This window comes from Abrus precatorius, unplaced genomic scaffold (assembly GCF_003935025.1).
Source record: "Abrus precatorius isolate BTA unplaced genomic scaffold, Abrus_2018 Scaffold8, whole genome shotgun sequence".
Classification (NCBI taxonomy): Eukaryota; Viridiplantae; Streptophyta; class Magnoliopsida; order Fabales; family Fabaceae; genus Abrus; species Abrus precatorius.
The window spans coordinates 16,459,251-16,486,765 of NW_020874428.1; the positions used below are offsets into that span (position 1 = coordinate 16,459,251).

At 28.8% G+C, this 27,515-nt stretch overlaps 2 protein-coding genes across 2 annotated transcripts; both read right to left on the bottom strand.

Moving 5' to 3' along the window:
- Nucleotides 1-10,066, bottom strand: LOC113874321 (putative leucine-rich repeat receptor-like serine/threonine-protein kinase At2g19230). The gene is made up of 13 exons (XM_027512555.1): nucleotides 9,961-10,066; nucleotides 8,697-9,255; nucleotides 5,983-6,464; nucleotides 5,399-5,534; nucleotides 5,107-5,178; nucleotides 4,899-4,970; nucleotides 4,734-4,811; nucleotides 4,192-4,343; nucleotides 3,191-3,408; nucleotides 2,943-3,069; nucleotides 2,004-2,066; nucleotides 1,708-1,897; nucleotides 1-643 (listed from the first exon to the last, which is right to left on the bottom strand). The coding sequence occupies exons 1-13, from the start codon at nucleotides 10,064-10,066 to the stop codon at nucleotides 394-396; spliced, it is 2,505 nt and encodes an 834-aa protein (XP_027368356.1). The 3' UTR covers nucleotides 1-393.
- Nucleotides 10,067-14,905: 4,839 nt separating this feature from the next.
- LOC113847659 (transmembrane emp24 domain-containing protein p24delta4-like) lies at nucleotides 14,906-16,943 on the bottom strand. Its single transcript, XM_027476890.1, has 4 exons — nucleotides 16,550-16,943; nucleotides 15,790-15,996; nucleotides 15,583-15,659; nucleotides 14,906-15,343 (listed from the first exon to the last, which is right to left on the bottom strand). The coding sequence occupies exons 1-4, from the start codon at nucleotides 16,772-16,774 to the stop codon at nucleotides 15,199-15,201; spliced, it is 654 nt and encodes a 217-aa protein (XP_027332691.1). The 5' UTR covers nucleotides 16,775-16,943; the 3' UTR covers nucleotides 14,906-15,198.
- Nucleotides 16,944-27,515: the final 10,572 nt, after the last annotated feature.

A 27,515-nucleotide genomic window follows, 5' to 3' on the forward strand; every position in this document is an offset into this window, starting at 1 on the left:
GGAAATTAAAGTGAGTTTTAATTATCTAGTGGAATGACAAATTATCCAAAAGAAAAAGTGCGTAAAACAAAATACATCAACATGGGTTCACCTTTATTTGACCGTTGAACATCCTTAGCGAAAACAAAGTCCAATTATTACTATAAAGCAAACATATTCACAATATTTTAAAACCAAATCAAAGTATCATGTGGGGCTAATTAAGGTTGGAATTAAGCAATCCCACCACCTAGGATTTGGCCTAATATACGATTAAAGGTATTCAATCTGCATAGAACTTGTGATGAATGAATCTCTCACGCTGCTCACAGCCCTTTCGAGTGATATTTCTAGAGATAAACATTCCTTTAGTTCTGAGGCTATGTGGCTTATGTCAGGCCTGTGAATTGGAACTTAGGCAAGGCAAGACATGGCTGTCCCCAAAAGTTTCCATGCTGAAGTTGTGTTGTATTTTCCTCGTAACCTTGGATCAACTATTTCTTGGATATCTCCGGTTCTAAGTTTAAGATTAACCCAAGGAAGTATGTAACTAAGATTGTCAGGAGTTCCTCTTAGTGCTGGCTGACCAGTAATTAGCTCTAGTAGAATTATCCCAAAACTGTAAACATCACTCTTCTTATTTAGAGTCCCAGTGCAATAAAATCTGTGAAGGTGTCAAAAAGTAAATTAGTTTCAATATGATTTTAAACTGTCTTTAGTCATGATACTATTAACGTGTTATAATAGTAATGAATGGATAAGAAAGATAGTAAAAATCATTACAATGGTATTGTGAATTAAAATGTACATGTGTTTGTTATGATAACAATGCCAAGACTTTTGGGTATGATGTTGATGTTGGAGATTCGACTCTGAATTAGACAACGTATTTCCCTCATTTTCACGTAACCCAAATACATAATATTATTTGGACGATGATACAACAATTATATTATGTACACAACATCAGCCACCGAATATTTTTCCTATTTACTTCATATATTTAATAACATCATAATATTTTTATTATGAAACATATTTATAGATAAATTATTGATCTATAAATTCTTTTTAGTGATTGTATTTATACAATTTTTTCCTCTACCTTTAACAAGACTATCCTCCATCTAATTTACTCTCCTTATCAGGTTTTTATAGATCTTTCCAATATGTCCAAATCACCTAAGGTGAGATTTTACTATTTTTCCTATAGTAAGGACTTCCCATAACTCTCTTATGTATTTATTCTGAATTATATTGTTATGTGGTGTGCCCACTCATTCAAAGAAATTTTTCATCTCTATTACATTAACTGTGTTTTCTTGTTAACTTTTTATTGATCAATAATTAAATCCGTATAATATTGTAGGTATTATAGTTGTATATATTAATTTTTTATAAGCTTAAGTTATAACTTTTTGTGACATATAACATATAACACGCCCTCTCTCGTTCTATCCGCGCTGCTTCAATCCTGTGATTAGCACCATCCTTTGTTCCCTACAGCAAGATTACTGTAACGACCAAAATTATATATCACTGCAAATCCTTTAAAATTGTGGTTAATTAGACTAGTCAAAAATTAAGTTTTGTTCTTAGTTGATTTCTCCATGAATTGCTACTTATTTTAGTTTCAAATTATACACTTGTCATCTTCAATTTGAATATTATTAGGCCTTGGATTACACTAATTCAATTGACTCTCAAAATTTTGAATATTATACTTACTCAGGATCAACGTAACCTGGTGTGCCAGCTGGGTAAGTTGTGACATAAGTGTCACTGTCATTTGCAAAACTTTTAGACATTCCAAAGTCTGAAATCTTGGCATGCATATTTTCATCTAATAAGATGTTCGATAATTTCAAATCCCTGTGAATTATAGGGGGCTTACATCCATTATGCAAATAATCCACTCCTGTACCAATGATTAGTCACGTACTTGTTAACTATAGCTAGCTATAGCTATTGGTCAGAAAAAGAATAATTATAGAACATCCATGAAATTAGTGTTGTTTGTATACCATTTGCTGCATCCAGGGCAATTTTAAGTCTCTTAGTCCATTCCAAAACATTTGTGTTTTTATCTGCAAAAGAAGTTACTAGATTTTAATATATGTAATAAGGGTCTTAAAAGAACGATCGTGTAGAGTGTTCTGTAAGAAAATTGTCATGCTTCGAGCATATTATCATCATAGTCAACCCAAGCTTGTGTACGTTGGAAAATGACATATACTTTTGTATTATTTAAAATTAAGGGAGCTGTTTATGATCCTCCTGGTCATACAATAGATTCGTATAAAATTAATACAGCTCCTAGCTAGAAAGACTCTAGAACTATAAAATACACAAAATTCTAATTAAACATCATTGTTATATTCTTGCACGTTACTCGGAATATTATCATTATTTATCTAGTATCTAAACTTATATAAAGGTGCAGTGTGTGTTTCGTGAATATAATCTATGAATTATATACGAGTTTCATGAATCTAACAGTCTTCTAATAGAAGTTCAAAGCTTAAACTATATGTTTATTTTAGTCTGTTTTACTTGCTTGTCTTATTTCGATCTGTAGTTTACCCTTATGGCATGAATCACAAAAAATGTTTTAAATTTCTTGCAGGTTTGTAGCTTTAATATCGTAATTAAGCTGCTAGAGATGTGACAAAAGGTTCTTACTGAAGAAGAACATTCTGGATATAGACATGCTTATCAAGCAACAAACTTTCTTGCTTTCAAATGTGATGTACAATTAGAAAACTACTAATCATGAAATAGATATAGAAGAGGCCTTAATAATATATGTTGAGTGTCCTGGCCTTTCGTTTTTTCATTGATATGTCTAGAGAGAAGTGAAGTGATCACTCTGAAGATGAATGAAGTAAAATTTTATGAGTCCTTAATTTTCATCCATTTTAATTTTCAAAGAGTGAAGGAAAACTTTAGAGTCAAGTGCAAACCTGACAATTTTTGTTGGAGATTCCCCTCTGGGAGATACTCGTAAACAAGTGCTTTAGCATCACCTTCATCACAGTATCCCACTAGAGAAACTACATTTCTATGATGAACATGCATCAACAATTTTGCCTGCATTTCCAAGTTTAGGGAAATAATATGTTTTGTATTGTGACTAAAAAAAATATATTAATGTTATATAACCATTTCTATTAATAAGAAAAGAACTAATGTGATTCTTGCATCTAATTACCTCTGACTGAAACTCCTTATACCCTTGTGTTGATGGCAAAGAAAGTGTCTTTACAGCAACTCTTATGCCACCCTCTAAAGTACCTAGGTAAACCTTACCAAATCCCCCTTTTCCGATCATTGTTTCGAAATTATCAGTGATTCTCAGAATCTCTGAGTAAGAAAATACTTGATTTGTTGATTTTAATTGCTCCTCCTCGACAGAACTTGAAGAAATTACTGGACCAATGTAAATAACAACAATCATATTCTAAGTATTATTTTAAAAAATGTTTCTTTGGTTCTCCTAATCTATGAGAGCTTTGTGACCCTTAAAATTACAGTGAATATGCCTAATGTAATTAGGATATAAAAAATCTCTTAAATATTAAATTAAATTATCCTCTAAAGAAATGATCAAGCGAAAGATTGTTAAAGTTTTAAATGAAATATTTAAAAGTAAATTATTTTAAGAACGTTACAATATCGTCTTACTTATCTTTTTAATAATCCTCTTACTACTTTATAAAGTGAGTATTAAATGAAAATTTGTATTTATTTTTTATCTGACAAATATAAAAAAAATTAATATTTTCTTTATTAAGTAATTAGAAGGATTTATAAGATTAAAAGCTATGATAATTTAAAATTATTTTTTCTATCATTGATTCGTGGTCTTTTAAATTTTAACAATGTCATGGAAAAAGAGTGGTAATTTGAAATTTATACAAATAGCGAAATACAAGACTGCGTAGTGCGTGTATAGAAAGCTTGTAAAGATATAAGTGCAGATGTTGAGCAGTTCTATTAGTCAAAAGATCTTAGGTTCACACAAATTAAAGCTCATATATTTGAAAGGTCGATATAAGTGATCAACATTTCAAACAAGAGATCTATCTTCTTTTGTAATTCACTCTCGATATGGTATGATAAATTTGATGGTTAATTGGTTATTATTATAATGACCTGTAAGCTAGACAATAACTTTATAAACAACAACAACAAAAATATTATGTGACTTACCTTTTTCTTTTTTCCTAAGTCTCCGGATGACCATGGTAGATATTATAAGGACTGCAAAAAATGTTGTTACAGATACAACTAATGGAACAATAAACTTCTGATTGTTGCTTTCCCATGAGCCTGTCTGATACATATCGATATTTCCATCCAAACTGGAATATACGTAATGTCACTTATCATACATCTTATAGTAAGAGCAGAACACAGAATTGGGGTGAAATAGAACTACATATTCATGAAGAGTATTGATACCCTTTAGACAAAAATGAAGGCTAAAGAAGAAAGAATAGTAAATTCTGACCAAAATTGTCATATAAATTATGTTGTTAGTAATTGTCATACCTTTTGATTGGTATTGCTGGTTGTGGCTTATCAGAATTGTTTCTAAGTACTAGTCAATTAATAAAGGACTTTTTTAAAAATGAAACAATAAAGGGTAAAAAGCAAAGATTGGAAATAGGGTTGGCGAAGTCTTATTTGCATATTTAGATTGTTTATTAACACCTGATAAAGTTATATGTTACTATAGCCTAAGAGCAAACCTCAACTGCAAAGTGTCGTTTGACTTTGCCTTTAGACTCATAGGAATGGAACCTGAGAGCATATTCCTTGACAAATTACTGCAAAGACGGTGTGATGTGTTAAATATATTAGGAGAGTGAGACATGAAAAATTTCTTGTGGCAATGCTCTATTGTCACAACTTACAGAATTTTTAATCTTGGTAGTTCTGCAAAATATTCTGGCACCTCTCCTATCAGTTGGTTGTTTGACAAATCTCTGCAACATAATAATAAGTGTTTTAGTTTTTGACAACTTAAGCTTTTCACAACCTCTATAATGTGTCTCCTACAGAGTGCTGGAGTACATTGATATTGAAGCCCAAATTTCAGTGAAAATAATAGAAAAAACTTACAAAATTTCTAAATATGTGAGGTTGGAGAATGAGATGTCTATCTCCCCTGACAATTTGCTTGAACTCAAGTTTCTGCTTGAATTTCAAGAAGAATAGAAATTTTTCCATTAAAAAAATAAAAAGATGAAAAAAGGGAATATGAGTTCAGTGAACTATCTCATTTTTATAATTTAATTCTGTGGGAAGGCAGGTTTACGATTTAGTTATTAGCAACCAATGCAGTACGTAACCAATTAAGTAAATTTAATTTCTTAAAAATAACCTTGGATAGTTGGAGAATATCAATACTTACAATGAAATGATTCTTGGAGTGTCCCCATTGCTGCAAGTCAGACCTTCCCATGTAAAATTCTTCGGCTCACAAGGGTCTCCTTGCCAATTCATTCTAGAGATCTTATAAAAATCTTTGATGTTCCACATAGCATCAACTGTTAATAGTAGTAACTAGAATATTAGGAATGGGATCATGAACTTTAGAACTAAACAAATTGATATTAGCTGAGCACAGAATGACTTAGAATGCTTAAAAACAAGACAAAATAAAAGGACTGATATTAGATATTATTAAAAAAGGGTGTATTTAGATAACAACTCAATTAAACACTCATACAATAAATTATTATCATATAAGAGGATTATACTATACATTATTTTGATAAATTATATAAAACAGCTTATTCAAATAATTTGAAAAAAAAAAATCTTATTAGTTATTTTTATAAGCTCGTATATTTATTTGTATAGGCTACATTGATTTTACTTTTCTTCCCTTTCATGTCATAATATGTTACTTACTGATTTGAGAACATCCAAATCCATATTATGTGCATCATATTAACGAGAAAGGTAACATTGAAGACAATTAAAGAAACTTACCATCGTCTTGTTGAGTGGCAGAATCTGACTGAGGCACTACTCTATAAATCTCAAGAGCATTAAGCATGGCAGGTAAATCAGAATAAGAGATTGCTTCAATCAATATCTTATAAATGCCCATCCCTTGTTTTATAGGCAGAATAACGCTATTGGGCTTCCAATATGAAAGAGTAAGGGGTTGTGTGACATCATCATCAAAACCATTAATAGTAATATTCAATATCCGGTTCATTTTATTTGCCCGGTCCTTAAAGTCAAAAAAATGAAGATACACATAATATTCAGAATCTGCGTCATAATTCATTGTATATTCTAACGAGTCGGATAAGTTTAATGCCTCCACTGCAGTGCTCAAAACTTCTGAAGGCAGTTTATAAGGATCAACAAGTTTATCCAAATCAATAGCTGATGATGTTTTCTTTGGATTCTCGTTATATTCTGTTCGTACTTGCCAAGACCTCCCATATACATCATCCATGTACCTACCATAATATTGATTAGCTTTTTAGCTTTAACATAATAATCTCTTATTATCATAAAATCAAGGTATATTGTGACTGAAAATAAAATCATGCAAAATTTCATCTAATTCTGGGTACATTATGGTGGATTGTTTAATTTTTTTCTAATGCAGCAGCAGCAACAACAACAATAATAATAATAATTAACATTGACAACCCATCTAGTTTTAAAAATTATGACAATTCGTCTCCTCAAGTTAGCATAGTTGATTAATTTGCAAAACCTGAATTGACAAGTTTAATTCTTTGCAATGTATTTTACTTCTTTCTCAATATTCTTTTGTACTGGTAAGGTTTACTGCTACTCTATTTATAAACCTCAAAAAGAGTTAAATATGATATTTTTTTTTACTGTAAATATATTTAAATTCAACTTTATTTCTTTGTTTTTATTATTTTAATCTTCATAAATTTTAAAAATTTTTAAAAACAAATTCTTTTACTGTTTATTAATGACATAATTATTAAATAAGTGTTGATACTTGTTACATCATCATTAATAGATGAAAGAGATTGTTTTAAAAAGTAATATTTATAAAGTTCAAAATTTGAAAAATAAAAGACTCATATTAAATATAACTATATTTAAATCTTTTATTAAAAAGAAAATAAACATACTTATACCTATGTTAATCTTCAATACTTATTGAAGAAATTTTAGCAAATGAGCAATATTTATATCTCCTCCCTATTATGGAAATGCATTTTTATTGATGATAAACAGACAAGGAATAGGTCTTATATTTGAAACCAAAATGATTCAGTATCTAAGCGAATAAACAAGTGATCAGCCTTAAATTTTACGGATTTATGTATTTCATGAGATTAAATTTATATATTAAACTAAACTATAATAATATTCGTATAATATACGAAAAATCTATAAGTTTAATTTTAATTTTGTGACAACGATTCGACCTCTCTCTTGGTAATTTACCAATATTAGATAAATAGGATTCCAGGATAATAAGAAGCTTCGAAATATCTTCTGTCTTTTTTCGCTGCAGAATTAGGGGATGATAAATTATGATTGTCTCATTTTCCTTTTCGATGTGAGTCTCGTATAAATTTAAAATTAGGTTATTGCTAGTATAATTCTATTAATTTAAATTATTGTATGCAATAAATTAATTTAATTATATCATAAATATTATAACAGTATTTTTTCAGAATTTCATTCATAAAATTAATATAAATATGCATATATTATTTTTCTCTCAAATTTATATCTGTATATGTTTGCATGTGTTATAATATTTAATGTAAAATATTTGTTCATCAATGTTTTTCAAATTAGTTTAAATTAGTTTTAAAATGCCTTTTTGTTTGGAGAAAAAAGAGAATATTACAATGTGTTTTTCTTCTTTATTATCATTGAAAATTGGTGAAAGAATGGCGTATATTAAAACTAGTATGAAAATAACATTCATTAATGTGCATTTGTGTAGGTGAAGACGAATATTTCTCCCACCAGTAGATCTTGAGCCATTAGATTTATACTCATATATTGAACCGAATTGGACGCAAGATTGACTTAGAGAAAGGAATATTAGAAGGAGCAATGTGATTGAGATTGAATCCCAAAGGTACTATTAACCGGTCAAATAACTCATTTATCAAACTGGGTCTGTATTAAAGATGGTATAAACTAACCATAAATTAGGATAACTTGAGAAAATACTATCATTATCATCATTATTAGTAAAATTATTTGAATACTAATTTATTAATTTATTGAACAATAATTCAATATTTCAATTGATTATTGAGTGAAGCTATACATATATGCATATACATATGTATACACAGAAAATAAAGCGTTGGCCTTGAGTAGTGTTAAATTTAAACATTTCTATTATTTAATAATTTTGTATATAATATAAGTTTCATTAATTTAATCATTAGTTTAAATATTTTTATTAAGTAAATTAAATTTATAAAAAAATTAATAGTTACTTTATCACATTATTTTAATGTATAATTTATATCAATTGTTAGATAATATATATACAAATGTTTAAATTATGCTAAATTTAATATATATGATTATTAGATTAGTAAATCTTTCATTAAATGAAAAGTTAAATGGTATATCTAAATTTAATCTACGGGTAAACAGATTTTATATATATATATATATATATATATATATATAAGAAAGAGAGAGAGAGAGGTGGTTTTAAGGTAAATTACCTGATGAAGTAATTGTTGTCTGGAGACACACCAAGGTTAATTCGCGTGAGAAGATCTAGTGTTAATAAAGTGGATGAAGTTTGATAAACAGAAGTTTCCAAAGGAGAAAGTTCCAATAATGAAATGAAAGGAACCCCATGGTCGATGTTTACGAGACAGAAATCGATTGTCGCTGTTGAGGAAAAATGAATAGCTTCGATTCGAATAACGGGATGAGGCTCCTGAGTTAGGTTTATTCTCTTTAAGAAATCGACACCGAGATGCAAATCAAAAATTGGTGGTGTCTCTTTGTTGTCATAGTTTCCATATGCAAGGTATGCCCTCATCATATATTTCTTGTTCTTTCCCTGTTTAAGTTCCAAGGTATAGCAATTCCTTTTCCCATCTGGAAAGCTTCTCAATGTGTTTAGCTGCTTCTCAATCTGACTTACATACTCAAAGTTGTAATTCCAAGATACATTGTAAATTTTACCAAATTGAATTTCATCTGCTTGATATTGCATGTTGGTCGTCCTGTCAATGTAACTCTCATTTACCCCACAATCAATGCTTACCAGATCTACAAATGACAATATATTGCATTAAAAAAAACATGATTTAGTTTAGACCCATCATAAAAGGCCTATGTGATAAATACGAAATTACTCTTAATCCAAATCAAATTAATCATAGCCCTCTGCCTCGTATTTTCTGTCACAGACAGCCATCATCTTCCCTTTACTTTAATCCATCAATTACCACAAGCATTTGAAGTTATATAATTATATGTGTAAACCATACAATTAACAATAGTAATAATATATGATAAGATAAAACTTATATTATAAAATTTGATGTTACCAAATCTTCTATAATCTTTCCTTATCATATACGATGAGCTAAACTGGAAAAGTTAGAGTCATCCACTCCTCATAGATATATATCTGAAAAACCAAATTTTAATCCTCCTTGAATTTAAGTGTATATGTTTTTTTCTTAGACCATAAATATATTTCATTAAAAATAATCATCTAATATAGCTGCATACTCCAATTTTGAGTTTAAAAATATGATTAAAGTGAAATAATTCTGTATTTGTTAACTCATGTACTCAGTGATAATAATATATTACATATACATTAAATTTTAATTCATATTAGTAAAGTATTTATTTTATTTTATTATGTTGTACAACTTATTTTAAAGGTGTTAAATTGTTAAAGAAACAGTTTCAAAATTTGTCTCCCAATATTTGGTCCCAAAAGCTTCCCATACAGATCCATACCTGAGTGATCAATATTAGCAAGCTTCCTGTCACGACGTTCATTGGTTTCCCCAAGAATAACAATTGTTGAGGAAGCACAAAGTGCTAAAACCAGAATCCATGGCATGGCTCTCTCAATATTTCACACTTTAAAATGGAGAAAGAAAGGAGAATAAGTTGATGTCAACTCGAGCAGGAACTACTACTTGAAAGAAAGACGAGTACTTGTCTAGATAGCCGCGAACGTGTCAATATATATAAATACTAAATAATAGCTAATTAAAGAGGTCGGTCGGCCAACTAAATTGCTGTAAATATCTCAATGTTTTGTTAACGGGTTTTAAAATATTCATAAAAAATAAAAAATATATATATAATTAATGATGTTGCAGAAAAAAAATAAAAGAGAAATCAAAATATACATAGGTATTCATTTTAAAATTTGTCTAGTTGTAGTGGAAATTGAACATCCAATTTTATTTTCGATTAAACAAAAATACAATAAATGACAAAAATATTTTATGTAAAATTATTTTAAATAAATTTTTTAACAAATTTTGTAAATTAAAAAAGGTGAAATATAGAGATTAAAAAATGTTAAATATAAAAGTTAAAAAAAGAGTATTAAATATAAAAAGATGGTGAAAAGAAGATTAAGAAAGAATATATAAAATTCGTTTAAATAAAAAAATTTACTTAAATTATAAAAAAAAATTAAACTAATTTTACATAAAAAAAATTTAAATAAAAATAGATTTGTTTAACTAAAAATAAAAATAAATTTTTTATACAAAATTAGTTTAAAGGAATTTTTATGATTTAAAAAAAAATTTATTTAAGTAAATTTTACATATTTTTTATCAATCTTCTTTTCTCTTTCTTTTCATGTTTAATATTTTTTTCTCAATCTTTATATTCAACATTCTTTAATATTTATATTTCACCTTCTTTAATCTGTAAAATTCATTTAAATTAAAAAATTTGCTTAAACTAATTTTACATAAAATATTTTTATCATTTATTACATATTTGTTTAAACAAAAATGAAATTAAATGTTCAATTTCCACTACAACTAGACAAATTTTAAAATGAATATATATGTATATTTTGATTTCTCTTTTATTTTTTTCTGCAACATCATTAACTATATTTTTTTTTCGTTTTTTATGAATATTTTAAAACACGTTAACAAAACTTTGAGATATTTACAGCAATTTAGTTGGCCTACCTACCTCTTTGAAAAAATAAAACTAAATATTCAGTTCTGCTACGAACTTAAGGGAAATCTGGATCCAAGTATCGCTGTTAAAATTATATCCAAAAGGAAAAGGTGGTGCCAATTGTATTTATTAAAGTATAAGTTATTATTTTTTTATTCGACGATTCTTATAAACCCAGATCATAGGATTAATCAGGCGAACCAATCTCGCTAGGATTTAATTACGAGAAAGAAATTTATGAAATTGAGTGGCTAAAAGTATTTTCAGCACTAAGTACGTGATCTACAGCCAATAACACGTCAATAGCTAAGAAAACGATTTAAGATCAAATAATTCTTTAAGAAGAAAATAGTTAGAAAAAATTTTCAACTAATTGTTTTAAAATTAAGAAATGTGAAATGTGAAATATATTTTTGGTCTCTCTTTATTTTATACATTAATTTTAGTTTTAAATTTTAATTCCTATTCTTTTACAATTTCAACACTTTTAATTTTTAACCATGACTTGGTCAATTAAAATATTTAATATATCAATTTTTATTATTTATTATATGACATCGGTGAAGAGAAAACAAAAATACTAAACTTAAAAAATTTGACACTGATGCTGTTCTAAATTGACGCGTTAATCTCAGCCTCACTACATTTATGATGGAATTGAGTTCGTACACGCATTAGCCTAAAAACACCATACTATTATTACATTTTTAATTTAAATAAAAGGAAAATTGGTAGAAAGAGAGATAATATATCTTCTGATTTATGACGAAACAATTAGTGCAATGACTTTTCAGGGATTTAACATTTAAGAACGTTGACTGTAAGTCTTTGTAAATTGACTTATATCCACTAAGGACCCAAAATTATTTTTGTGGTAGCCAATGAATTCATGCAAATTTGACGCATTCTTTAGTTTTAAACTTTCAATTCTAGCCACTGGGAGATTTTTTGTTATTGTTATTCTTTATTAACCATGGTTGATGCCACGATTTATCATTGTTGTTGTTTAAAATGGAATTATGGAATTTTTACCAGTTCCCATATCTATTGTCACAATTCAACATCGCAATATATGGCAAAAATGTATTTTAAAAAAGATATTAACACTCTGTAACATCTATTTAAATAATGATTATCTCAAATTAATTGTATAAATTTATTTTAATTTAAAAAAATATTTATTTAACCCTAAATATTAAGTATTTCTATTTTTATTTTTAAAGAAAGAAAAATTTATTTATTAAAATATTAATTGGTAATTTTAGAAAAAGAAAATTATTATGAAATTTGTTTTAACTGGACAGGTCCATGCTCTTATGTATTTTTTGTGATAAATTCAAGGTCACATAGTTCCTTGGTTGATTAAAATTAAATTTAGTAAAAACAGTTATTCTAAGATTAAAATTATTTTAATAAGATTATAATATTTAGGGTACAAGATAATGCAATTATATATGTATCTTACAATAAACAATACAGAAACTGAAGATCACACAACTATATTGCAGATCATCAAAAAATTATTTTTATTTGTAAATAAAATATTTGAGATATTTAAATTATGATTTATATTGAAAGAGAATTTAAAATAGTGCAAGATATACATAAATATCTTACAATTTGTTAGGAATAAAAGGTAATGTAAATTACATATTAATGTTGCAAAAAATTGTATAATAAAATAAAGAAATTTTTTTTTATTTAATTTATCAAAATTAGAAATATGACTTAAGAAAAACTTAAATATAAAATTAATTTTATTTAGTGAAAGGAATAAATATATTTAAATTAATTAAAGAAGATAATTATTTAATATAAAGATTAAAACTTCATTTGATAAATTTATATTACATATAACCTAAGATAACATTAGTACACAAAAATTGAAGGAGTGTAGTGGCGAACGATAAAATTCTAACAACAGCACGCAGATGGTGGTAGCTAGTGGCGGCTCGCAGTGGTTAGCGGCAACTAATGACAGTAATTTATATTTTTTAAAGCATGATATTTATTTGATATATGAAATGTGCATTTAAAGTATCAATATATCATAAAATAAAAGAAAGTATAGAATACATAATAAAACTTATTTGAGACCTTAATCTTTGCTTTGTTTCTTTTCTCTTTCCTTTTCTTTTCTTTCTCCCCTTCCCCTCAAAATTTGTCCTGCCTCTTATTTGATTTCCTCTCTTTGTTTTTTATATTCTTAGAATTAGAAAAAATTCAAATTTCTTATCTAAATTTTATTGTCATGTTAAAAGAATGCATAATTATAAATTTTTCTATTTTGTTAAAACAAACTTTAATTTTCATAAAACATTTTATTTTTATTTTATTTTTGTAATTAAATTGAGAGTTTTTCAAAAAAAAACAATCAAAGATTTTTAAACAAAATTGCAATGTTCACCGCATTGAATTTATTCAAACTATTTCTTAACTATGTTTCAGATTTCTTTTCCCTTATTATTGCATGTTTTAATTCTTATGCATGTTTTAGTTCTTATGGTGGTGATTTTATTTCTCTCTCTACCCTCATCAACATTATTGTCACTTATTTCTAACATATCTAAAAAATTATAATTGAAATCGTTATCATGTAATAAATTAATATCTCCAATAAAGCACTCTAAAAATATAACTAACAAAATCTTGTAATATCAAACAATTATATAATTATAAAATTGATTAATTTTGTCAAAAGTAACACGTGTTACTTTCCTGCGTGATAGGTCTTATCAGTTAAAAGCCACTCTCTTACTTTGTCACATGTCACTTCCTTATGGTAACGCTATTCATTGTGAAATTTGCAAAACGTGTATTGTTCATTTTGTCCATTCTGATATATTGTTACGAAATGGTGTTATTTTGATATTTTGTTACTAATTTTTGCAGATAAAATAAAATTGTTGAAATAAAGTGAACCTTCATCTAAGTTCCACATATAAAAAACTTGAAAAAGAGAGAAAAATATATAAAAGTTTATTTTTGTATTTATTTATCAAAATAACATGTCATTTTTTTAGATGTATTAGGAATTTAGGTAATTATATGTCAAATAAAAATTTGTAATTTTATCTGTTCCAAAATAGTAAAAGCCAGGATTTATAATTTTGTTTCTCTAAAAATTGTAGGTGAAATTTTATCCTATAAAAAATTACAAAATAATAAAACTATGTTAGAAATTCATGAATGTGAGTAAACAATGTCAAATCACCTAATATTTTGTATGTTTTTTTTTTCTCTTTTTTATTTTCTTATTTTTGTGAGTAGTTTTAGGTACAAAGAAGGTAGAAAATGACTCTCTCTCTCTCTCTCTCTCTCTCCGCCCAATATAGTGTGGTTAGGGATTGAAATTGAGGTCATCTAATGATTTGGTCCGGTAGGGGAAGGTCAAGATACAATATGCAAGTCATGAGATGAGGCGATATGGGATCTTCATAACGAAAATGAGGTAAATGTCATTATGACTATAACTGGGATCAATATTCATTTCTACATTTTCCTCAACTAATACACCAAAACTTGTCTTTTTCTCCTTCAACTGTTGACTTAAATCTTGGTCAATTTCTTCATAAGGGCACAAGACTTTCCGGTCATGAGAATTAACTTGCAACAAAGAGTTTGAGATGATGATGATGGATACCATTTTTAAGTAACACACTGAAGAGATTCACAGTCACATACATATAGCAGATGCTTGATTTAAAAAAATCAATCATAATCCATTTGTAATTAGCCCCAAGTAACAACTCTTCAATTATGCATATCAGCATTTCCCCATCCAGGGGTGCATCCATGATAAGCATCAACAAATAGAATTCATCCTAGATTCTCCAAGCATTGAGTAAAACTATTAAGAGCCCTCTATGTTTAAGAAATAAAGCTGAGTTTAAACATTTTTCTATGCACAAACTTTCGTCCAATATCAAGTTATCTAAATAGGAAATTATAAAAAAAAATCAAAATGAGTTAATTCCGTTAAAAATGGAGATACAAAAAGGCCTTAATGTGTTAAGAAATCTCATAAGAAAACGACATCTATATGAGCTTCTTCTTCTGAAAGAAGCGCTTCAGATGCCACAGTTGCAACGCCGAAACCAAAATGCAGACACCAAGAGACATTATGCCAAACCAAGCAACTCTACCATTTGTTCTTTCACTGACTTCCCTCATCCTCGCTTCCCTATAGCAAAGTGAAAAACAAAAAGGAATTTCTGAAATGCACTAATCAACCTCAAGCATACACAAAATTCTCATTTCTCGTAGGATGGTCACATATATTGTAGGTGTAATGTGATGCATATTTAAGTAGTTGAAACTAAAGAACCCAAGTTCATAGATGCTTCACATTAACAGTGAGAAACTAAGAAGGCACCATGATAAATCAAATTAAAATAAAAGGGTATAGATAGTAGTATTTACTTATCCTTCAAATAAATTAGATAGCCGTGGATGGCTTCCACTGCCCCTTCAAGTTTCCTGAGCTCAAGTTCAACACCCTTAAACCAAAGCCGAAAAATTTAATAAATTAATAATAATTAAAATTTAAAATAAACTACAAACGTGTATAAATTCCATTTCTATTTTGGTAATGCAACGACAGAACATGAATGTAATTCATTGATTTACCTCAATTTTTTCTTTCTTTGCAACTGATTCCCAATCCTTGGCATAAACTCCAGTTTTCCATTCAAGGCTCAAAGTTGCTTCTTCTTGATGTTTACCATCCATCCAAAAGCACGCCACGTAGGTCCCGCTCTCGGCTGTGGTAAATGCAAACTGACCTTGGGTTACATTTTCATTATGGTGAAGGTTATTTCCATACGGAGATGTTACCTGGGAAAATAAACAAATTTAACATAAGCAGATCATCAATATGAATCCCTCAAAATTACATTACCCCTTAACGTCAATATACTTATGACAAAACTGACAAAACTCAAATGTAGTATTACAGATATTTTTTATGTCGTTATCTAATTAAAATTAAAATTTGTCCATATAGTTATTTCAGAGCATTAGAAATTAAGAAAAGGAAGATCTCAAATCTGCAACAAGGTATGTTCCAACCACAAATCAGCTCAGAATTTGTATAATTAAAAGACAAACAACCCTTCTACGGTTCATCATAGACAATTAGTCATTTGACTAAGTACCCCGTTAGTGATCAATATCTTTGACTGCCCATAAGTTAAACCCAAATTTACCAATGGTACCAAAAAAATAAGCAGATTTCTCCGTTCGTAGAATAATTTAAAAAAATAACAAAAAAAATGAAAGACTTCGCCTACTATCTAATTGACCAACATGAATGCATAAGGAATCAAACAAGAGAAATAAAAAAACACATGAAATTTTCTTATGGGTTGGGAAGATCAATGAGGCATACCTTGAGAGAAATTGTATGAAGCTGTGGACCCTCATCGGTGACAGCATAGTAATCAGCTAAAACGACCACGTTTGACTGGATTTCCTCGGAGACACACTTGGTTCCCGAAGTGGGTATGGTTAACCACACAGCCGTTGCTTGTGGAAACACATGAGAAAGAGTGAACAACAACAACAGCAGAGTCATTCCAGTGCCAGACCTTAAGTCTATCATGTCCCGAAACATTAGCAAAGGTTAACCTTGGAATCAAACACTGTCTTATTATGGGGATCAGATCTACATACAATTGATGTTGAATTGAGTTGTCTCTTGCGTTTGGATGAGGAAAAGTTCACTGTTTTACTTTTAGGGGAGACGCTGGGTCACGGGTAGGTTGGGAAGTTAAGTTAGTGTTTGAAAAAAAGGACAAGGTGCGTGCGTGTGTAATAGGAGACTGGGTGGTGGTGGTGACGCATTTGTAGCCTACATGGCTTGGCATTGACCAATCACGTTCGTGATGCAGAGTCCATGTAAGGAAAATGTGCCACACAAAGTCACAAACAATGTTCCACGCGCCTTTTTGACATTAAAGCCACAAATTCAAGTAAAATAGATAGAAAAAGGATTTACTTTGTGCATAATAAGGCTCAAGGAAGACAAACCAAACCTGAAAACCCAAGAGGGACATCACAAATCACTCACTTTTAGATTTTGTAGCGGCAAAATATTTTGAGAGTTATGTAGCTTCCGACTTCCACGGCTTCGGCAATTTTAATTTAATGAGGCTTAAATATATTTTCACTCTTTACATTTTAGTGAATTTTTTATTTTAGTCTTTTTAAATTAATTTTTTATTTTGATTTCTACATTTTAGCAAATTATTTTTCTAAAATCAAAAATTGATATTTAACAAGATTTTAGTAAACTAAATCACTGATATGAACTGAAAACATAAATTTGTAAAACATAAAGATTAAAATAAAATATATATATATATATATATATAGTTAAAGAAACTAAAATTAAAAATTTATATTTTTCCCCTTCTCAGAGTAACTTACAGTAAATCAAAAGCTGAAATAATTTATTTCTCTTATAAATTAAAAATAAAAAAAAATTAGTATAAAAAATGATAAAAATTTCTCTTATAAATTAAAAATAATTTATTTCTTTAAATTTTATAAAATTTAAATAAGAGAATTTCTTAAACTTTTAAAAAAATATAAAAAATACAAATTATTTTTAATTTTTGAAATAATTTGTATTACTTCTTATACTATTTTGTTCATTGATAAAGATTTTTGAAAAGTTTACTCAAACAAAATATATAGGCAAAATTAGTCTTTTTGTCCCTTAACTTTATGGTAAAATTTATTTTAGTCTTCTAACTTTTTTTAATTCAATTTGGTAGTCAAAGTTTTATTTTATTTTTTTTAAGTTAGTCCTTTCTATTAGCTTTGTTACATAACTTAACAGAAATGCCTTAAGTGACGCTGACATGGCTTAATGTCATTTTTTTAATTCAATATGAATTTTTTTTTATTTAAAAATAGTAAGATTTGTCTAGATGGCGCTGACTCCCCACTTCTCCTGCTCTCTCCTCTTTCCTCCTCCCTCTACAACTCCTTTTTTCCTCATCTTACTATTGCAACTCCTCTTTCTTCATCCCACTATTGCAACTCCTCTACCCTTTTTTTACTCCAAACCCATCAGCCTTGTGTCCTCCTCATGCAATCTCAATTTTTCTCCTTCTTGCAGCCTCCTCTCTTCCCCTTCCTCCTCTTATAGCTTTCTCACCCTTTCTCCCAACCCACCAACCTATAGCCTTGATTTCCCCTTCCTTTAGCCTCATTTTCCCTTTCCTCAACTTCCTCTCTCCCCTCCCACAACGTCCCTCCTCCTCTCTTGTTCTCCTTCAATTCTTCTCAAACCCACCAGCCATTTTTTCCCCTCTCACAGCCCCTGTTTCTCCTTCACACAGTCCCCTCTCTTTCTCTTCCTTCTTTTGTAGTTCCTTCACCCTTTCCCTCTCCCAACCCACTAGACATTGTTGTCTAAGCTATTGTTTGTTAATACACAAATTGTTACTCTCCATACACCATTCTCATCATCACATCATCCATTCCCCTTTCTGTTCAACAAAAGATGAGAACCCCTAATCCAAAACACTTAAATTGCAACATGAAAAAACACAAAGTAAATTCCAATCACAAGGAAAAAAAACACAAATTGTTGTAGAACTAAAAACTTTTAAATTGTACCAACTCGTGTGAGCTAAAAAAACACCAAATTCCTTAAAAAAAACTTCAATTTTGGCACATCCATGTGCACTCACAAGCCCCAACTCACGGAAAAAGAGAACACACTCTACTAAACCCAATGTTTCAAAGTTAAAACAACACACTTTGAGAATAAAAAGAACATTTTGACACCACCCTAGATGTTCCAATAAAAAAAATTAAAAATATAAACACAAAAATTCAAGCTCAAACAAGATCAAGAATTTTTTTTTCTTTTTCCTTCTCTCAATTTCCCAATAATTTTTCAATTCTCTTGCAGTTGATTTTGTATTTTGGTTCCTTTATGATCATAGATTGTTTGATCCTAATTAAATTTTTGTGGGCAACACAAAATTAGAAATTTGAATTGTTTGTGGCACTCATGGAAGAGAGAAGTACTAAAATATTTTACTTTGGGTGAAGGGAAAAGGGCTGCGGGAAGGAGAAATGGAAGCTTGGGAGAGAGAGACAAAGTTAGTGGATTTGGGGAGAAAGAGGTGGGGGAGCTACAACAGAAGGAGGAAGGGGAAACGAAGGAGTCAGTGCCACCTGGATAATTTTTTAAATAAAAAATTACATGTTGGATTACATAAACGGCGTTAGGCCATATCAGTGCCACCTAGGACATCTCTGTTATGCCATGTAACAGAGTTAATGGAAAAGACTAACTTGAAAAAAAAAAACTTTGAGGACTAAATTAAATAAAGAAAAGGTTAGAGGACTAAGTGGATTTTACCTTAAAATTAAGGAAAGAAAAGACTAATTTTGTCAAATATATATGATGTAAAGATTTTAAAAAGGCTTGATTTGAAGTTAGAATTTGAAAAATGTAAAATGTATTCATTCAAATTAATTTAAAATCAATCAAGATAGTTCTTTTTTGAGAAACTAAAATTGAACTAGTGTGGAATTTGAACAATTTGCAGAAGATTGTACATCTAAAATTGATTATTGTATATATAAACAATTAGCATAGTTCTTTTATGGATCAATATCTATGCATATAAATTTTTTTAAGTGTAGATATAATGCTAATTTAAAATGATATATATTAAATAAGTAAAGAAAAAAAAAACCTCAAAGATAGGAAAATGAGACTAGACTTGCAGACCCATTTTTATGATTAAAAGAAAAAAAAATTAACCAAACCATTATCTCTACTTGTTAAGCATCAGCACATTTTAATGTTGATTACATAATTGTGTTTAAATATAATAAAAATTAACTTAATACAACAAAATATTTGATAAATATAAAAATATATGAAAATATATTTTTATGATCTGTATCATAAACATATTTAGTGAAGATAAAAATATAAAATTTGTAATTGAATATGGTAAAAGATTAATTAACTAAAATATTATTTTATTATATTAATTTTTAATTTAATATATTATATAATATAAAAAAATATTTAATTATAATTAGTTCAATAAACTATAAATTAATACCTATACAATTTGATGATTGCTTAAAAAAATAATTGTAATCTATCTATTCACTTGTTTTGTTCTTTCACTTTTTTAACTACTTAACATTATGTATGTTATGCTTGTTAAAATAAATTGAAAGCTACGTGCTTTTAGCTTTTAACTGTCAAATATGGATTTCTAATTAAAAGTTTACAGTTGGGTAAATAATTTATGAAATTAAGTTATTTAGCAAACTAATTGTAACTGATTTATGTTTTATAATTTAAAAGGATATATAATACTATATTTATATAATATTAAAATTAAATAATATTATTAATTTAAACAATAGCTTTAATTTATTTTAAAATTTATTATTTTTTACATATTATATCAACAAATATTACACAAATTGATTAAAATAATTTATTTCTTAATTTTTAAAGTACTATTTATCTAATTTATTTTTTATAATAAAATATATTATTAACTATTAATAATAAAAAGATAAAAGAAATAAAAAGAAAAAGACTATTGAAAAGATTAAAAAAAATCAAAATAATAATAAAATTAACATACTAAATTTTAATTGTGTAAATTATAAGTTGTCTTACTGAAAAAATGAAAGATAAGAATATAATAAAAATATTGACAACTAGCTTTTGAAAGCTAAAAACTTATTGACCATGAGCTTATAAATAAGTTACAAGTTATCTTTATCAAACATAGTCTTACATAATGTGTTGTTAAAAATAATTTTGGTAGCTAAAGATAAAACTTAGTCAATGGTATTTCTAGCAAGTACTTCAACAAGAACCCATCTCACATGGGTTTTTTTTTTTTTTCTCTTCTATGAAACTTCTTATTCATGTATAACAAGTTAATTTTTTCTTTTCTTTTATGAAGTTTCTTACTCATATATAATAAATTTGTCTTTTATTGAAAATATACTTTTTATTTTTCTTCTACTTAATTATTTCTCTTTTTATCATTTATTTTATCTTTACTTTTTTATTATATTTGACTCATTTCTTCTCTTATTTTAAACTCATTGAAGGAAAAAAAAAAACAGAGAGAGAGAGAAACATGATTCGCTTATTCTACAGAAAAGTTTAATATTTGTATTTAATTTTATTATTTTTAATATTTAAAAGGACTATTAAATTATGTTTAATATTAACCATGCTTGCTTGATCTTTATTGTATATTTATTATGCATTGTTATAATACTTTTTATATTTAGCTCCACTTAATTATAAGTGTTATTAGACTTTCTTAGTCTATAGAAAACAAATATATTATTTATTTTTATGCATTAGTGTAATTTTTTTACTCTTCTTTATATAAATAATTATATCTTTGTATATATGTTATTTTATTCCACAATTAACAAAGGAACATGTTAAAATTAAAATCATTTTGATTCAAAAACTTTTTTCGAGAAAGAAAGACAACCTTCTTTCAAGAAAAGGAGAGTGAGAAGTGTTACTAGGGTTCTCATCCTAGTAGGTCAAAAAGTGTCTAGTTCAGCAAGATCAGAGAGACAAGATTGGGAAGGCGAGAAAAGGAACTACAGTTATGGGTTCTGGATCTAGGTTTTTGGTCTAGAGGGAGTGTGGAAGGATGGAATGGCAAGAGGCAGAGAAACGTTGGAAAGAAGAACTAGATCTGGTAGATTGAAGCATAAAAAAGATAAAGACAGGGCTAAAGGACTCCTTGGAGCAGCAAAACTAGGATATGTAGAAAGATCAACAACCTGTGGATCAGAAACCTTATCAGGTGTTTTCAAAACTTGTTTCTTCTAAATCTTTATCGTATAAAGATAAAGTCTTAAAATTAATAGATCTAGATCTAATGCTCAATGATGATGAAATCTTAAAATCAGTTTTATAGGATTTTAATATTAATTCTAAAGTAGAAAATTTTGATGAAATTAATAACAATGAACAAAATCTTTGTCCTGATCTTAAAATACCCTTAGAAGACTATGAGGCTTGGTGTTCTCCATGGAAGTGTACCCTCATAGTCAAGCTTTTATGGAAGACTGTCAGTTTCAGCTACCTTGATCAGAAACTGAATAATATTTGGTGTAAAAATGGGTCATTAAAAGTCCTTGATCTTAATAACGACTTCTTTCTTGTTAAATTTGAGAGCATGGAAGACTACAAACATACTCTCTTTGAAGGACCCTAGCTGGTATTAGACTATTATTTATTGGTCCAAAGACGGAGACCCCTATTTAGAACTAGAGATTATAACCTTAAGAAAATTACAGTGTGAGTTTGCATCCCTAATCTACCTCTTGAACTGTATGATAACAAATTTCTATGGCAAGTTGGAGCTTGCTTAGGGTCAATGCTTAAAGTCAACCCTATACTTCCTTATTATCTAGAGGTAAGTTTGCTAGGATATACATTGAGACAAATCTTAGAAGGAAATTAATGCCTATTTTTAAGGTATTAGGGCAGGACTTTAAAGTTGAGTATGAGGAATTACATCTGATTTGCTGTAGATGTGGGAAATATAGGCATAGGCAAGAACAATATGGGATCATTGTGCAGAAAAATCATCTAGACGTGGAGTAGGATGTTACCCATAATAGAATCTCTAGGAGAAGTGAGGGAGAAGAATCTGATATAGCTAGCATGGGTAAGGATATAAATTTAATAGTTCATGAACATAAGGATGGTAGGTAGGATGATCACTTTGGCCCTTGGATGCTTGCTAAAAAATAGTTCAGGAAGAAACGTAGTCACCCTAACCTTCTTGGAACTCTTCCAAAATTTGCAAGTTCAAGAGAAATTCCTATTGGATCTAGATTTGACATTTTAGGAGAATCAAATCAAGGTGTCTCAAGATTCAGGATTTGCAGTTAATAATTCTTTATAGAATAATCACAATAATATTGTGTTTCTTAAAGAATTTGCCCCTAATAGGATAGATAGTAAGTCATCTAGCAGTAAGAAAATGAATGAGAATGTTAGGAAAAATCCTAAGTATAGGACAACACCGAAGTCTATTAAGTTGGGTAAGGAAAAAACTTGCATTTCTCAGCCAGTAATTCCTAGTAGTGTTTGTAATGAATAAGACAACTATAAAGACAATCTAAATTAGGAAAGTAAGGAAACTTTGAAACTAATGTCCAACTTTCAAAGAAATTTTCAAGAAAACTATCAAGGAAGTCATAGCATATTGGACCTTATAGGTCTAAGTCCTGACTCTTTGTGGAAAATTCAAGAAAAGTTATATCAAAATCCTACTGATAGGCTTCCAAATAACTCTATAGAAATGGAGGTAGACAAAAAATGTTTAGAAAACCAAAACAGGCATGATATTAATCTTGATGGAGTAAGAGACTCAAGTCTTTTTCAGCACCAGGCTGGTGTCTCAAAACTTTTTATCCAATTATCATGAATTCTCTTTTCTAGAACTATAGAGGAATTGGGGGGTAAAACATTCCTAAGACTCATTCATGACCTTATTAGAATTTATAAGTTAGACTTTATCTCCATTTTTGAAGCAAGGATCAGTACTAACAGAGCTGATAGATTCATTAAATGCTTCGATTTAAATGACTCTATTAAGGTTGATGCTATAGGATTCTTAAGAGGTATTTAGTGTTGTTGGAATTCTAGGAAAGTCCATGTTGATATTTTAGATAAAAATAAGTACTTTATTCACCTTAGAATTAGCAATGGTAAAAAATCATGGGTACTTTCATCTATATATACTAGCCCTCAGGAAAGTTTGAAAGCTAAAGTTTGGAATCTTTTGGCTGAGTTTAGTTATATGATTAACAAACCATTGTTTGTAGTTGAGGATTTTAATTCTATTCTTTTTAAAATGAAAAGTTTGGCGGTAGACCAACTAATTTGTGCCTTATAAATCAATTTGTCAATTGCCTTAACATCTGTGGGAATATTAAGGAACAAATTGATAGAGTAGTAATGAATGAAACATCAAGAATGATTTTTCAGAATAGTTCTCTTATTCACCTCCTTATTTTAAAATCTGACCATGTAGGTCTTTGGTTAAAAATTAGAAATGAAGGTGTTTTTAGAACCTGTCATAAGCACTTTAAATTCCTAGTTCCTTGGCTACACCATGAAGATTTTCATAATCAGGTCAAAAATTCTTGGTTAAAGTCTAGATCTTGAACTAAAAACATCTCTAATTTTAAGAACAATATATCTAATTAGAATATAAATGTTTTTGATAATATTTTTAATAGAAAAAGGAGGTTGTTGAATAGAATTAGAAGGATTTCAGGAAAGTTAGGCAGTAAAGATAATCTTTTTTTCTCCAAACTTATGAAATCCTTGTAGATGGAGTACCAAGAAATTCTTGCTCATAAGGAATCTTATTGGTTTCATCAGTACAAGTCTAGCTGGCTTAAATTAGAAGTTAAGAATAATAGTTTTTCTTAGAAATAATAATAATGTTTGGAAATGTGGTGCTATGAACCTTCAAAACTTTGCTGTAAATTACTTTAAAAATATCTATTTTGATCAAAGCCCTGCAAGTAGCCTCCTTTCTACAATATCTACATTTTTCCCCCTCAAAGAAACTGGTAGAGCCATAATAGAATCTGAGCTGACCTTAGAGAAGGTTAAGACTGCTCTGTTTAGCATAGGTGTTCGTATGCAAGTGTACCCATCGTCGAACGGTAATAAAGGGTTTTCAAATAGAGTTCCCAAGTTATTGTCCCACAAAAATTATTTTTAGGTACCAAGAATACCTTGATTTGATTGTTTAAACACAAAAGGAGTGTGTGATAGACAATGTCGAGTGGCTATCAAAACAACTAAGTTTTCTAAAGATTTTGTAATATAGAGTCAAACCTAGGTTGATTTAAGGAGACACATTCTCAGTAAAATTTAATTTTAGGTTTTTCTTTTAAAAAAATACAAATAAGGTTTTTGGAGTTTTAAAAATTACAAATTAATCAAATTAAATTACGAATAGAATTAAAGTGAGTAAAAATGAGTTAAGACACACATAATACTAATTGAGTGTAACTACAGCTATCATAGTATCTAAAGATTTAAATTCGTGTTTGAATAATCACCTAATTCAATTATTAATTCAATTGAATAACCTAATTGAATAGAGTTACAAATTAAATCAAAGAATCATTTAACCTCATCCCCATTAATTATTAAATCAGAGCATCAATCGAGTCCTAATTTGAATTCTAACAATAAAAAAGTTAATTACGATCGCAATACACAATTCTGAGATTAGAGAGAAAAGAGAACAAACTTGGAGCAATTTAGCACAAAACTCAAGTTAAAATTATGGCATTTGGAAGATTGAATGAGAGGTTTAACCTTCCATCAAAACTCTTACCTACACAAGAAGAAGAAAAGAATGAGAGAGTTTGAGAGAAATTAAAAATAAGGATTCTTATTTCGGTCAAGTCTCAAAATCTCAAAGTGTACCCTAATTCAAAACTTTATTAGTCTATTTATAGATTCTGATTAGGGTAAATTAGGTGGCCAAAATTTGGGCCTCAATAATATCTAAAAGCGCAAATACAATTATTAAATAACAAGGGTCCAAATGCAATCCCATAAAAATATTCAGCAAATTTGCCTTAACTTCAAAAAATAGTCAGAGCTTGATTCTTCTTCCTTGCTCTGACTATTTTTCTATTCCTCTTAGCTGTTTTTTCGATTCCTAGATCAAAGAGAAGTGAATTTGGATCAACTATACCTCGCATACAACACAAAGTAAAACAAAATTAGAAAAAAATCAAACAAAATAAAACAAAACAATCTTAAAATAGAAATGCATCCATAGTAGTTCTATTAGCTACTTTCAAGAGTGTTTAACTCTCAATCTCTAGCAACAGCGCCTAAAACTTGACAACACCTCAACAAATGCACTGAATCGTATAAGTAATATAGTGAAAGTAAAGTATCGTTCCCATGGTGATTGATAAAAACACGTATTGATTCACTAAATTGAACTAATTGAATGCAATTAGGATTGAAGATGACTTAAAAATATAAATTGATTTAATTCACTTTGCAAATAAATAGCAACAAAATTTGAAATAAGATGAGAAAATTCAATGACAAGATAGTTAGGATTAGACTTCACCCATTGTTCATGTGATAAACTAAACTCTTTTACTAGTTTAAGCTCTTTTTAAGATGTTAAGAAAGGTTTCCATAAATTAATTCATATCCAATTTCTTGGTATACAAATTCTCTTAAACCTATACACAAAGATTAATTTCTTATTTCCAAATGTATGAGTCTAAGGTTTTAAAGTACAAGGAAACCAAAAGATCACAACCCAATAATTTCTATTCCTAGAAATTTAAATGATAAGGCAAGTAAATCAAGAAGCACAACCACTCATTTCATTTTCTAATGTCAAGAAGGTTCATTAAAAGAAAGTATGAGTAGCTAGTTCATACCAAGCATTAAAAACACATTTACAAGCTAACATCAAAAGAAGCTTAAACTAGAGTCAATAATCTAATTACATCACAATCCCAAAGGGATCCATAATCCCTAACTACAAAATATTTAGCAATCCATCATAGAAATGAAAAACACAAGAAAAGAAGAAGAGGTCCCCTTAGCCATATTCTTGAGAAAAAAATGAGTCTGCGAATCTTCTTCAATCTTTTTCTCCAAAGACCCAAGTATGGGTCCGGTCTTCTTGCCCTCAAAGAGTTGCTCCTTGGCTCTCTCTCACAAAAAACTCTTCTTTCTTTTACAATGTGTCTCCAATCTCTTTTATCCTATACAATATGTATTCTTGTTCACGTCAGTAAGTTTGCGCCTTGATGCACAAACATCTGCACTTTTGCGCTAAAAGTCTTGCAACTTTATTAGCTAATCATGATAAGCGCCTTAGTGCACACAAGCTTGCGCCTTGGCATAGGATGACCCGAGAGCACATTGTCAGACTTGGGTGACGCCTTGGCACACATAGGTTTGTGCCTTGACACTGAATAACCTGCAATCAATATCTAAACTTTAGCAATTTTCACCCAAAACAGTAGTAAGGTAAGAAAAATGTAAAAATTGAGAGATAGAAAATGGAAATGGGCCTATGAAGTCGATTCCCTAAACATCAAACAATTCAACTTCTAAGATATTAGTTAGGGGCATTTCATTTCTTTTTGAGATATTCCCCACCCTTTGACAATTATCACAAGCCTTTGCAAATGAGTGAGCATCCTTCAATAGTGTAAGCCAATAAAATCCACTTTGGAGCACCTTAGTGGCTGTTCTTTTCCCATTATAATGACCTCCGTATGGTGAGCTATGGCAA

Coding starts and splice junctions, on each gene's coding strand:
- LOC113874321 (XM_027512555.1), bottom strand. CDS start 10,066: ATGCCATGGATTCTGGTTTTAGCACTTTGTGCTTCCTCAACAATTGTT. Junction 6,465..8,696: donor GACAACAATTACTTCATCAG/GTAATTTACCTT, acceptor ATATTATGGTAG/GTACATGGATGATGTATATG. Junction 5,179..5,398: donor ACTCCAAGAATCATTTCATT/GTAAGTATTGAT, acceptor AAATTCAAGCAG/AAACTTGAGTTCAAGCAAAT.
- LOC113847659 (XM_027476890.1), bottom strand. CDS start 16,774: ATGTTTCGGGACATGATAGACTTAAGGTCTGGCACTGGAATGACTCTG. Junction 15,997..16,549: donor TTCATACAATTTCTCTCAAG/GTATGCCTCATT, acceptor TTATTTTCCCAG/GTAACATCTCCGTATGGAAA. Junction 15,660..15,789: donor CAAAGAAAGAAAAAATTGAG/GTAAATCAATGA, acceptor CTTTGGTTTAAG/GGTGTTGAACTTGAGCTCAG.